The 13,588-nt window shown below is 35.7% G+C and overlaps 1 protein-coding gene across 12 annotated transcripts in view; it reads left to right on the top strand.

Moving 5' to 3' along the window:
* Positions 1–13,588, top strand: part of LOC145666354 (tsukushi-like) — a 222,731-nt gene that overhangs the window by 40,327 nt on the left and 168,816 nt on the right. For 3 of the 12 annotated variants that reach the window (XM_081733494.1, XM_081733493.1, XM_081733495.1), the window contains one exon: positions 9,446–10,920. The exons of 8 other annotated variants lie outside the window; for them this stretch is intronic. In XM_081733494.1, the coding sequence (XP_081589620.1) occupies positions 9,446–10,709 (1,264 nt within the window). In that variant the 3' untranslated portion in view covers positions 10,710–10,920. Of the gene's footprint in view, positions 1–8,184; positions 9,208–9,445; positions 10,921–13,588 lie in introns of those variants that run through there. One more of the 12 variants, XM_081733502.1, reaches the window with a different exon arrangement.

Below are 13,588 nucleotides of genomic sequence, written 5' to 3'. Positions count from 1 at the left end.
GGCCGTAAGTGATAGGATTGAATACTCACGGGCTTATGAGTAACGTTATGAGACATTATTTTTACAAACCTTTACCTTACGAGAGATACAAATCTTTCTAAGTAAAATGATAACTCAGCAATAATTTAAATAAGATTCTTCCGTATTTTGACCCAACGCTGATGTGCGTAATAGTTGATAAGTAATTTGCATACTTTATCATCAATAGAGGTCAAGTATCTGTGTATTTTGGAATTCAATCTAATAGATGTCTTGTAAATTTATCTTCCATTGCTGTTTCATTTGTACTCTCCATCTTGATTTTACACTTTCACTGAGAGTAATTACACAGCATCGTTTACACGAAAGGAAAAAGTACATAATTTTAAATTACTATCACTAACATTTCACAACCATTTGTACTTTCGTTTTATTGTATTGTATTTTAAGACAGATTTTAACAATTCATTCTCAGGCAGATTGTTAATGAATGAAACGAACAATAACGGACCTAAATTAGACACCTGGGGAATTCCATAATATGCAATATAATCAGTTGATTTATACCCTTTGTAGATAACTGTTTGTTTACGATTATTTAAATATGAAAAGAATTTATCAAGGGAAAAGAGAAATTTTATTCACCATGCTTATACATCAATATTTTGTGTTTGATGCCGTGAAATGCCTTTTTAAAATCTATATAAATTACATCAACCTCACATCCTACATCTAACCAATTTGCTATAAAGTCTGTGATAAGTTCATTGTTAGTTGTTGAAAAGCAGCTGAAGCACTGTTATTTTTTCATGTAGATCAGGATCTGTATTAATTATTTTCGCTTTAATTATGTAACACATATGTGGTAAAGCGTGATGATTCCGGATCCGGTGCACCCCCTTTCTGTATGGAAGCAGTGGGTCAAAGCGTAATGGGAAATTGTACTAAAAATTTGATTAACTGAAGCAAACTATCCCCCTTTAGATGTGGTAGAAAGTTACGTTCTTCCTAGCTGTATGCAATAAGTAGTGTATGTATCTTGAGGAAACTTCTGTGTAGTATTTTCCTTTCAATGTTGTAACAACTCTTTTAATAAATAAGTAACGTTAGTGTATTATTTTATGCCAACATTTATCTAATAATTCAATGCATGAATAATAACCATTTTCTCTGCTGTAATTATTTATGAATGAATTTATTATTTGAATGTGTTTAAAATTAACGTGTTTTTTCAGCATTGCGGGCGTAGACTAAAATGTATGTTTGAAACATACACGCATAACAATTATACTGTTGTTTATTTTGTGCTAACTATAGACCTAATTTCCAATGAAATATATTCATACACTTTTAATTGAGTAGATCCCTCATATATTGTTGTGTGCCAATGCTAATTTTCGGAGTAGATCACTTTCGTTAATGGCCATAGAACACTTTTCCATTACTTTTTCTATGGTTTTAATTAGCAGAGTTCGATGAACTTTATAAGAACATAAATCATATATGGTATGAACAGACGGATTGTCTTAGGTAATCTCTTAGTACTTTCCTAATTTCACAGTCCTTCCTATTTCTGTGTTCTATTTGTGGTGTTTTATCACTACAGACATTGCAACACATCATCTTTGGGTTGTTCCATACAATCTGGGTCGTAAATTTTAATGAAATATGGTATAGAAGGACGTATCTGATTCAGATGTACGTCCGAGAATTTCGGAACTCGTTTATGTAGTGACCAACCAGAAATTCCACCTCTAATTTCATAAAATTAGTTATACATCTTAGCAGAGTTGGAAATCAAAAGTCTCCACGTTGTGTTTTCAGTCTGAGCATTAAACCAGTTTTCTCGTAGTTTAGTTTGTCCCTCTACTGCTGGATACTTGTTTTTTTATATATACAGTACTTATGACATGTAAACTTTTGTGCTAACTTCCGCTTAATATGTTGTCTATCAAAGCGTTAAGCCACTTGTGTTTTATGATTGACTATTTTTTGCTTATGTAACACCGAGCTGTTGAACGATACGCTATAATGTTCTCGTGGTCTCGGAACTACACATTGCAACTTATGCAAGTGGTGAGTACAGTTGTAAAGTTTTCATGACAAACTGCTTACTAGCTTTACGAGCACATGGCGCGTACCTCGCTTGGATGACTGTACGGACGCACCCTTTATCAATAGTAGTACGAAATCAAAGATAACACTACCATTTTATGTAGAGAAGTGGTGAAATAATACTGAGAAAATAGTAATAACACATGTTGCGCAAGATCAGAGATATGCATCGAGGACAATTTCGTAGCTTTTGGAGAGGAACAGAATTTAGTCCCCAGTACAATCCATGAAATTATTACTAGTTCACACATCTGCGAAACCAATACCGCAGTATGACCTGGGGTATTGCTAACTTCTTTCCAAGGCTGTGTTCTTCACCAGGGATTAAATCAAGAATTGGGAGTACGTGTTAACGTATCTCCTTTAAAAAGATAACTTGCTTCTTTCAACAAGGCTTTAGTAGCTTATAGTGTGTGTGTTTGTGTGTTTTATGAAACGAGAGAAACAACGTATTTCAACGTATAATATTGTTACTATGGTAATATATATATATATATATATATATATATATATATGTTATATGCTTGTTTGTGTGTGTATGTATTACCGCTGAAAAGTTCTCGAACAACTCCGCTTTTCGTAAGCGTTTACTGTGATCCTATTAGTTTGACTCGATAACTTTACCGCTTTACATCAGATGTACTACTGCCTAAAGAGTAGAATTTCACAACAGTTGAGGTTTGAGAGGTACTGTAGATGGTATGTCAATTTATAATTCTTAAAACCAAAAGAGACAATTTGTTATATGTAAATTGCACAGTATAAACAAAAGTGTGTATGCTGAGGCAAGATGTTTTTGTTTGGAAAGTGTAGACATGGAGGGTTAATGCAGTGGGGAAAATTTGGAAGAGAAAGTAGTTTTCCAAATTTTGTAGGTATTTATACATTATAGATATGCTGGTTTTAAGAATGCTGAGAACGCCATTCTCTGAAATACGTTTGCGACGGTCAATATACATCCCTCTCTGCTCGATTGTCGCTCAGTGGAAGCGTGTATGTAATGCTCGTAGTTACTATTTCAACGAGCAACAATAGAGCATAGGAAAACATCCTAAATTATGGCATTTTTGTCGTTCCAACGTTAACATATCAACAAGTTATAAACAGCTGTAAAATTTGGAAAGCTACATTCTGTTTAAATTTTTGTTACTACAATGACTGTCTATGTGTACACTTCCCAAACATAACTAAATTATGTTGCCCCGGCTTCCACACTTTTCTCTATACTATGCAATATCTATATCAAATTGTCTTTTTTTTTTTTTTTGGCTTCAATTTTAAGACTTGTGATTTGACATAGCTATAGTACGTCTCAAACCTCGATTCAGCTGCTGTCAAATTTAATGCTGTAGGCAGAAGTACCTCTCATGCCAAGATAATAGGATCACAGTAGAAGCTTTAAAAATCGGGGGTGTTTGAAAACTTTTGAGCGGTACTGTATATATATATATATATATATATATATATATATATATATATATATATATATATATATATATATATATATATCGGGTGTTGCAAAATAAGTGTTACAACTCTTGGGAGGTGACTCCTGCCACTGAGACAAGAAAAAAAGTTCTCTTCAACATTCTGCTATCGGACATAGTTTCAAATCTACAAGGTGCCGAAAGCGTGGGAAAATGACTTTCGGACGCCAATAGTTCGGAAACTATCCAACATAAAGAGGGCGGGTAAAAAATTCACTGAAGAAGTCATACCTGCTCTATTGAATTTTGCATGTTTCACAATCCTACCGTGCATGCGCAAGGGATTCCCCAAAGGAACGTAGGGAGTCTGGGATAATCTGCCAAATGAAACTTGGTCTAAATGGAGATGAATTGATAGGCTTTCTACCAGGTAACAATAATTCGTTGGTCTTAATTCGATATCTGGAACAAATACAAAATGGCGGACACCTTTATTTCCGTTGTGTGTGGTTGCATAATCGCCAGGTACGGATGCTGGCCAACAGTGACGTTCTGAGTATTAATTGTAGCGAATTTGTACTCAAATGCTCTAGAAAGACATCTGGAGTGTCGGTAGAGCATAACAGATGAAGCAGGGTGATTCACATGTGTGGAAACACTTATCGAAAAATGCCCAGAAATGCACTCATACTCAGTAAACGTGAGTTCAAAGCGTCGGAAATGTAAGGATTAGCGTCAAGAACATGAAAGCCAATTCACCAATAATATTCCCTCAAATCGATGCAATATGATGTGCACGGATGCATACCAATAAGGATGCAACAACTGAGACTAAGTTCAAATTGTGCAATGGACTCACTAAGAAACTGGATAAACTAAAGGAATGTCACTAGTGGGATCGCATAATCGATATTGAAATGTGTCCAATGTGTGTGTTGATATCAACATGTAGCTAATGGACAAATGTCAACATGTCGCACTACTGCTGGGACACCATCTCACGTGCGAAAACTAGGAAAATAACGTTGTACATTCTGCTATTAAATCTGGTGCACCTTTTGGTAGAACGTAACTAGAGCATGATTGTATCAATGTCCCTCTTTGTTTCGGACATTGTCCCACAGTCGACACATATGAAAAAAAATCTCTTAATGTATGGTTCAATTTCTCATAGAGCGTGAAAATAACAAACTTGTATCATGTCCCACGTCTTCTGAGACATATGACGTACTCGAAATATAGAAAAATATCTGCAGAAGTTCGTATCTTACACACAGTGCACATGCCAAGACAAAGAGGAAAATAAACCGATTTGGCACATTTAGCACTACAGCTGGAACACCATACATATGGAAAATAAAACGACATGAGAAATAGGAAGAAACATCTTAAAGCTCTGATTGTTTACAACTGTGCAGTAGGAGTAACAAAATGAAACACACACGTATGTCGGGAGGCTGTACAAGAGGGCTTGTCAAACAAAGTGGGTACTCCTCAAAGAAACGAATACAGAGAAAGTGAGGCTCCTTCGAACCTCAGGGCTAGAGCGCTCGCTTTTGCTCGCGTGGTCGCAGTTTCCAATCCTACACGGAGCCCACGGTCTCAGATTCAAGACCCGAGTAGTTATTTTCCTATTTTTCGCACGTGGGACGATGTCCCGGCAGTAGTGGGACATGTTGACATTTGTTCATTAGCTACATGTTGATATCAACACACACATTGGCCACATTTCAATATTGATCATGCGATCCCACTAGTGACATTCATTTAGTTTACCCAGTTTCTTACTGAGTCCATTGCACAATTTGAACTTGGCCTCAGTTGTTGCATCCTTATTGGTATGCAACCATGCACATCATATTGCATCGGTTTGAGGGAATACTATTGGTGAATTGTCTTCCATGTTCTTGACGCCAATCCTTACATTTCCGACGCTTTGAACTCACGTTTACTGAGTATGAGTGCGTTTCTGGGCATTTTTCGTTAAGTGTTTCCACACGTGAATCACTCTGCTTCACCTGTTATGCTCTACCGACACTCCAGATGTCTTTCTAGAGCATTTGAGTACAAATTCGCTACAATTAATACTCAGAACGTCACTGTTGGCCAGCATCCGTACCTGGCAGATTATCCGGGACTTCCTACGTTCCTTTGGGGAATCCCTTGCGCGTGCATGGTAGGATTGTGAAACATGCATAATTCAATAGAGCAGGTATGACTTCTTCAGTGATTTTTTTACCCGCTCTCTTTATGTTGGATAGTTTCCGAACTATTGGCGTCGAAAGTCATTTTCCCACGCTTTCGGCACCTTGTAGATCTGAAACTATGTCCGATAGCAGAAAGTTGAAGAGAACTTTTTTCTTGTCTCAGTGGCAGGAGTCACCTCCCAAGAGTTGTAACACTTATTTTGCAACACCCGATATATGGATGTGTGTGTGTGTGTTTGTGTGTGTGTGTTGAATAGTGCATGTAGGCTCTGTCTCTCTCCTGTGCTCATCGGACATCTTACTCTTAGTAAAAGTGAATTCTCTTTTTTGTGTATTTGCAAAACCGAGATAATTGAACAGGAAAACTACTGTGACATAAATAGCATGTCCAAATGGTGATCTCATATAATACTTTAATGTATTAAATCTCTCCTGATAAAAGGCGGCACCCTGTTTTAGAACGGAAGACGGCTTCAACCACGGCTGAAGAGACAGCTCCACCCTCCCTTTTAAAACAAGACAGCTTTAACGTCAACACAATTATATGATAGACAAAAAGTTCTTTTCAAAAATTAATGAAACCTGCTTTTCTTTTGTAATATAGAATTTGTTTTTCCTTAAATATTCACTTGGCATTCGATGATTTGGTATGGTAAACTTAGGCAAACGTTAATTTCTATTTTCTGATTACTATACAATATACACCTTGCATTGCGGGCATGTCGTTCGGTATACTCTTCCGAAAGGTCACTTCAAGTTGCACGCCTTCGCTTGACCGTGGTCGTTGGTAAGAAACAAATTGGTTCTCCTAATTTTTCGCTAACAGTCTGTTGAACATTGAGGCTTCGCTCGATTTAAAACACTAATACAAAATATGTCAATAAATAAATAAATAAATAAATAGCTTCCGTGGAATCTTTCTGACTTGAAATCTCTATCCCTGATAGCTGTTTGTTGTATTGTTGAGCATTTTCCGTCCTTCAGAGAAAGGTATCTGGAAACCAGAAAGGAATTCCACATTCGTCAGTGATCCTTGCATCCCGTTCAGTAAACATATATATATATATATATATATATATATATATATATATATATATATATATATATATATATATCTCCAAAGTTTACAAGTTTGTGAAATTCTGAAGCTTAATACCAAAGATGTCACGTTGTAGGACAAATTTTCTTTGGATAAATAATAACGTTTGTGATAGTGTTTTCTGTAATTACGTAGATATTGGAATAGACCTATAACTCAGTTATAGTTGCTTTTTTTTAAGGCATGAACTGCCAACACTGCTTGAATCGAGTAGGAAGAAGACCAGCGTCACCTGATATCTTCTTTTCTGTAAAAAATTTACCCGTTGACAGAAGGATGATTTTCCCACCTATCTTTATTTTAGTGCACAACATGATATTGTCAGAAGTGCACGCTATCGTATTACATAGTTGTGTTAATAACACACAGGAAAGAAGACTGAGGAATTTCGAGAATAAAGTATAGAGTATGATACTTAGCGAAAAGTGGAACTAAGAGATTATTTTCCGTGCTCTAGCTGTAGTTGACCTTTAGAATACAAAGATTTCACATAATATTACAGAAGAAATTAATTGGAGATGTCTAAGATGGGCTACGTCGCTTGCGTCAATAATACGCATGAGAATCGTAGATTTTTGTTAAAGGTAATTTGCGGTTTCGTAGGTGAAAAAACAAAGAAAATATAAAACGGGATTCTATAAAAGTGGTTAATAGGAATCCAGGGTGACTTGGTTTAGTCCGTACTGCATCACTTGATGTGTGGTGAATGTCTCTATATTTTATATTAATATTATATCATATAGTACTTTTATATATTAAGAAAACTATGGAAATTAACCTCATCCCTTAAAGCGTAGATACTTACCCACTGTTTTTAGTAGATATATTATGTAGCAATTTTCATCTCCACTCGTCAGATACCCTTTTCCTGGCGTAAGGTTCCAACCCGTTCTGTTACTTATACGGTCCTCATTCTATTGACAATAACGTAAAAACTAGGCCGGTGTAGAGACAGTGCTAACTGCAGTACATAATATAATAGCAAGTAACTCTTTCCTGAGTTACTAACAGACAAACTGGATGGCAAGTTTACATGCAGAGAAATAATATGCAGATTTTTCTTCTTCTCCCTCTTTAATGCTTTATTTCCACAAACATTGGTGCAAGCAAGAGTTTATTTTAAAGCATAAGCGTATGTGCTAAGTTTTCTCTCTTTACAAGAGAGACTTGTGAGGTGATATCTGCAGGCATACATTTTTATTCATCCTCCTCTTTTTATGATACCAATTTCAGTGAAAGTAGCATGGTAAAAGCCCAGTTGAAGTTCGGCACTAAGCGTTTAATAACATCTATTTTGAACTGTTCACTGTCTTAATTTTATAATTCAATGTTTATTTCTTTCATTTTTTATATACAGAGTAACATTTTCTTAACAATTCCTTTTACGTTTTGAAGTAATGATGAATATACACTGAAGGTTTTCAAGATGCAAATAACTCAAGATACAAATACAGCGTGACAGACACAGCATGCAATAGCAATGTTGCAAACCCAGTAAAAAAAAGTTTTTCTTCGAATGGCATTACATCATGTAATTACAAATTTAATCTTGCATATAAAGCGAAAACCCACAACACAACGCTTATTTCTAAATATTCCAAAATGACGTTAGAAAATAAGAACCTTGAAACTCCTGAATGCCTCTGTTATAATTCACGAGAGGAATGAGGAAATGACCTTAGCCTCGAATTCTACAATCATAATATTAGTTTTTTCTTACATATAGGCGAAAACCTACATGGAATTGAAAACTCAGCGTTTCTAAGAGGCATTATTTCTTTAAAGTGTTTAAATATGTATCACGTTTAACCATATATATATATTTGTATAGACATAAAGGTCGTAACGCGGATTAAAATTTATTATCTCACTCCATTGCGAGAGTACTAGAAACACTAGTAAATATGGTTTACTGATAGAAATGACGTACTTTGTGCAAAGTTGTAACAATTGGTATAGCCTTCCTTTGTCATTATAGTAACAGTTCCTGGTAGTTGTAATTGCAGCATGTTTTCGCAGTTACTAATTGTCTTTCATAAAGTTAATGACAAAATGCATAAACATCTTGACTTCGTACTTTCGTTTTTACCTGTATTAATCAGTATTCGTTGTATTTTTCCTTGTGTGTAACCAAATAGAGTTAAGCTTCATTTCGAATATATAAATGTAAATGTAATTTGAGAGTAAAAGAAAGGACATTCTTTTTGAACATTAGAAATATAAAAACTTCTCGATAACACTCGGCTTCACGTTTCTGGGAGATTTATTGTAATACAATTGTGACAGACTTCAGTGTGTCACGAAATGTAAGATATGATTTCGTATGAATGTCTCAACATCCAGTAACAAATAAAATAGAAAACAATTATCTTCCTCTTGTTGCTTTATTTTGCATGCAAGCCTTAAAATTTCATTCGCTTTTCATATTATCTCAATATCCGCAGCTCTGTTTGTTGAGTACGCGCCTATGGCGTGGGAGGCCCGGGTTCGATTCCCGGTGGGGGCTCATGTGGTTCGCATTACACCCTAATGAGCTACACACACCCCATATAGCTTCGCTGCTGAACGGGACTTTAAACTCAAAATTAACTCAGATTTGTATATTGAATTTTTTACAGGCTCAACAAACGTACGTTTTCCAGAAGAGTGAATACCGTTACTAAATCAAAGAAAATAGTTTCTCATTCAGAAGCGAAGACTCCTATTTGTAAGGGGTTATACAGAGGATATACTCGATCACATATGTCAAGACACGTGTCAAAACATAAAAGTGAAAAACATCTCATATGCCAAGTGTGTGGAAAGAGATTTAATCATAGTTCATATTTGAGAACTCACATGTTATTACATACCGTTGCAAAACCTTACACCTGCCAGCAGTGTGGAAAAGCATTTACTCAAAAATCAAATTTGACAAAACACATGTTAATCCATACTGATAGAAAGCGTCATACATGCCAAGTGTGTGAAAACGGATTTATCAGAAAATCATGTTTAAGAAGACACATGTTTATACATACAGGTGAAAAACCTTTTACCTGCCAGCAGTGTGGAAAGACGTTTTCTCGAAATGAAAATTTGGCAACACACATGTTAATCCATACGGGTATAAAGCCTCATCCGTGCCAAGTGTGCGGAAAGGGATTTACTCAAAAATCAGGTTTGGCAAGACACATGCTAATATATACTGGTGAAAGACCTTATGCTTGCCAAGAATGCGCTAAAAGATTTAACCGCCGTTCAAGCTTGGCAATGCACATGTTAACACACACTGGTCAGACACAGCACATTTGCCAAGAGTGTGGAAGCGGATTTACTAAACGCCCATATTTGGCAACACACATGTTAATACATATTGGTGAAAAACTTCATATGTGTCATCAGTGTGGAAAGCGATTTAGCGTACGTTCTTCTTTGGCAAGGCACATCTTAACACACACAGGTGCAAAACCTCATACGTGCCAGGTGTGTGGGAAGGGATTTACTCGAAAATCATGTGTGGCAACACACATGTTAATACATACTGGTATAAAGCCTCATCCGTGCCAACTGTGTGGAAAGGGATTTACTCAAAAATCAGGTTTGACAAGACACATGCTAATACATACTGGTGAAAGATTTTATGCTTGCCAAAAATGCACAGAAAGATTTAAGCACCGTTCAAGTTTGGCAAGACACATGTTAATACATACTGGTGAAAGACCTTTTGCCTGCCAAGAATGCACAAAAAGATTTAACCGACGTTCAGATATGGCAAAGCACATGTTAATACACACTAGTGAAAAAGGTTATATGTGTTATGAATGTGGAATGCGATTTAGAATACGTTCTACCTTGGCAAGGCACATTTTAACACACACAGGTGCGATACCTCATACGTGACAGGTGTGTGAGAAAAGATTTACTCAAAATTCAAGTTCGGCAAACCGCATGGTGGTGGAATTAGTGATGGGTAGTGGGAATATTTCCGGTGGGAAGAAATTTAAAAATGGGAATATTCCCGGGTTTTTTCCCCTGGCCTATAAATTCCCGGCAAGCAATTTATTTCCATTTCTTTATTTTCTCTTCCAAATTATAAGAACCATATAACTAATTACTTTATTTTAATATATTATGATTTAATTCTAGGTTTTAAAGAATTTGGAGGTTAAAAGTTTAAAATTATTTGACTACTTTATATAACTATTTAATAATAATATATTTTTGTACCATTTTCATTTGCACTAAAAAGAATGGTAATTGTTTAGAATTGGGAGGCCAAAACTAGCAAAAAGTAGGATGATTTACGAAAGAAATGAGTTGATAGTGAAGTTCAAGTAGTCAAGAAAGTATCGAACACAATTTTTTAGGACAGTAGGGGATTTATACAAAACGGAAATGTAAGTGGAAGTGATTTATGTGAGAAAAAAAAGTGAATTGTTACTAACGAAAATAGAAAACAACGTGCCATGCGGGGCTCTAACCCGCCTTCATTCGGTAACGCTCGGTCTGCAACGCTGTCTGAATTTAATGTTGGTAACACAAACGCATCGGAATAGAATATCGCAAAAAAGTAGGTGCAAAAGCTGGCCCCCAAGCTAAAGAACAGCCAAAATTAGCAAAGTACTAATTTACAAATGATGAAAAGGAACCATTTTGTAAAGTAATTTAGAATTATGCAGAAATAGAGATGAAGTATTATTAATAAACCCTGAACCACCATTAGTAATGGACGTCGGTCTGTCTCCTCTCTCTTACTCGAATTTCTGAAGAATTACTCTGACTTCTTTTAGTGAATTAACGTATGGAATTTCGAGAAATAGGTAGAATGAAAGGTCGTTTATGGTAATGTTACGCGCGAAAATATAAAGATAAGTATCTTGCAAATTTTGTGTACATAAATATATATGCGCAAATGTTGATAAACTGGTGAGACGTATCTTCTAGCATTTACCCAATCTAATTAGATTATAACATTTATAAATTTAATGTGTTTATAATAGCAGTAATAGAGTCAAGTTGAGCAAATCCACTTACATATAAATTTAAACTGTTACTATATTTTTTTTCACACATATTTAATTGATAGAACATATTGTAAATAAATATACATTTATGCGTACTTTCTAAATATAATGAAGTGTTAATAAAGTAACATAGTACCGTTCAGAATACACATTTTGAAGAATCCTCTGTGGACAGCAGTAAAAATATGCAGTGGTATAAAAATTAATTCAACTTTCAAATCATAGTATAGTAATAGAATGCAATTTTCTTTCTGATTGAAAATAAATTCCCATTTTTGGAATCTTCTCGGGGAATATTCCCGAAAAATATCTTCCCGGGAATTTACCCATCACTAGGTGGAATGCCTCATAAGTCCATGGTGTGTGGAAAGGGGTTTACTCAAATTCAACTTCGGCAAAACATGTTAACGCATGCTGGTGGAATGCCTCATACGTCCTTGGTGTGTGGAAAAGTATTTATTAAAAATTCAAATTTGAAAAGACATCTGTGTCTTTAAATACATACTGGAGAAAAAAGTCAAGCTTGACAAAAGTGTGGAAGAAGATTTAACCAAGGTTCAATATCGGTAAGGCAGATGTTAACGCACACATGTTAATAACTTCATAAATCCGAAGGGTGGGAAAAATCATACAGTTTGTTACACTTTGGCAAGGCACGTGATAATACATACTGCAGATAAATCCTACGCGTGAGTGAACAGAGACTTAGCAAACGTTCAGCTTTGGGATGGCACATGTCACCCAAAAGTAAAACAACTCATGTGTACTGAGAATGAATGTGGGAAAAGGAATTACTAAAAATTCAAATATAATTCAGACAAGACACTTTAGTACACAGAGATGAGAAAGAACATAAGTGCAAAAATCTGGAAAGCAATTTATTGAAATATTAACCAAAGTATGGAAATGCAAAGATCATGTCTCGCAATATATTAATCACACACGCAGAATCCTCGCAGTTGCCAATAGTGCGGGAAAGAATTCACTAAATGTTGGTAAAAAAGGCGTAAACACATAGAGGTGAAAAATATCAGATGTGCCAAAACTGCAAAGAGATGGCTCCAAAGTTCATTTTTTGTAAAAAAAAAAAAAAAAAAAAAACTCATACCAAAGGGTACCGTCAGAGGTGCCAACAGTGTGGGCATAAAGTTTACTTGAGCAACAAGTTGTACAACTGTCAATATATGTAAGTCAGTAACATCATAAAAGGTCGGTTTAGTCAATGTGCAATCTGTGGAACAATCATAACGTGTGCAGATGAAGTATTTCATATATATATATACAAGGGCGGATCCAATGGGGGGGCTATAGCCCCCCCCCATGAAGCTCAGATATACACTGGATAAAATGAGATTGAATCCTGCTTTACACTGGATAAAACGGCAAAATATGGTTTAGCCCCTCCCTTGATCATATCCTGGATCCGCCACTGTATATATATATATATGCATGCCAAGGTGTGCAGTGGAATATACTAGAAGTACGTATTTGCTAAGACACATTAAAATATGCAGAAGAAAACTTAGAAGTGAGTAATATGGGAAAGGATTTATTAAAATATCATGTTTCGCACACACGATATTCAAACAGTATAACAAAGACGCGAAATTTATCTGGAAAATGGGGGGAAATAATATGGTAAAACATTATTTTTGTAATTTATATTAGCGTATCATGTAAGAAGCATCATACCTGGGGGGCGGTGCCTCAGTGGTAGAGCGTTCACCTCCGCTGCTTGGGGTCCCTGGTTCGATC

The sequence above is a fragment of the Thermobia domestica genome, chromosome 12, assembly GCF_964235325.1.
Source record: "Thermobia domestica chromosome 12, izTheDome1.hap1.1, whole genome shotgun sequence".
NCBI lineage: Eukaryota > Metazoa > Arthropoda > Insecta > Zygentoma > Lepismatidae > Thermobia > Thermobia domestica.
The sequence above is the reverse complement of the archived record's forward strand: the minus strand, read 5'-3'. Positions and strand labels throughout refer to the sequence as shown.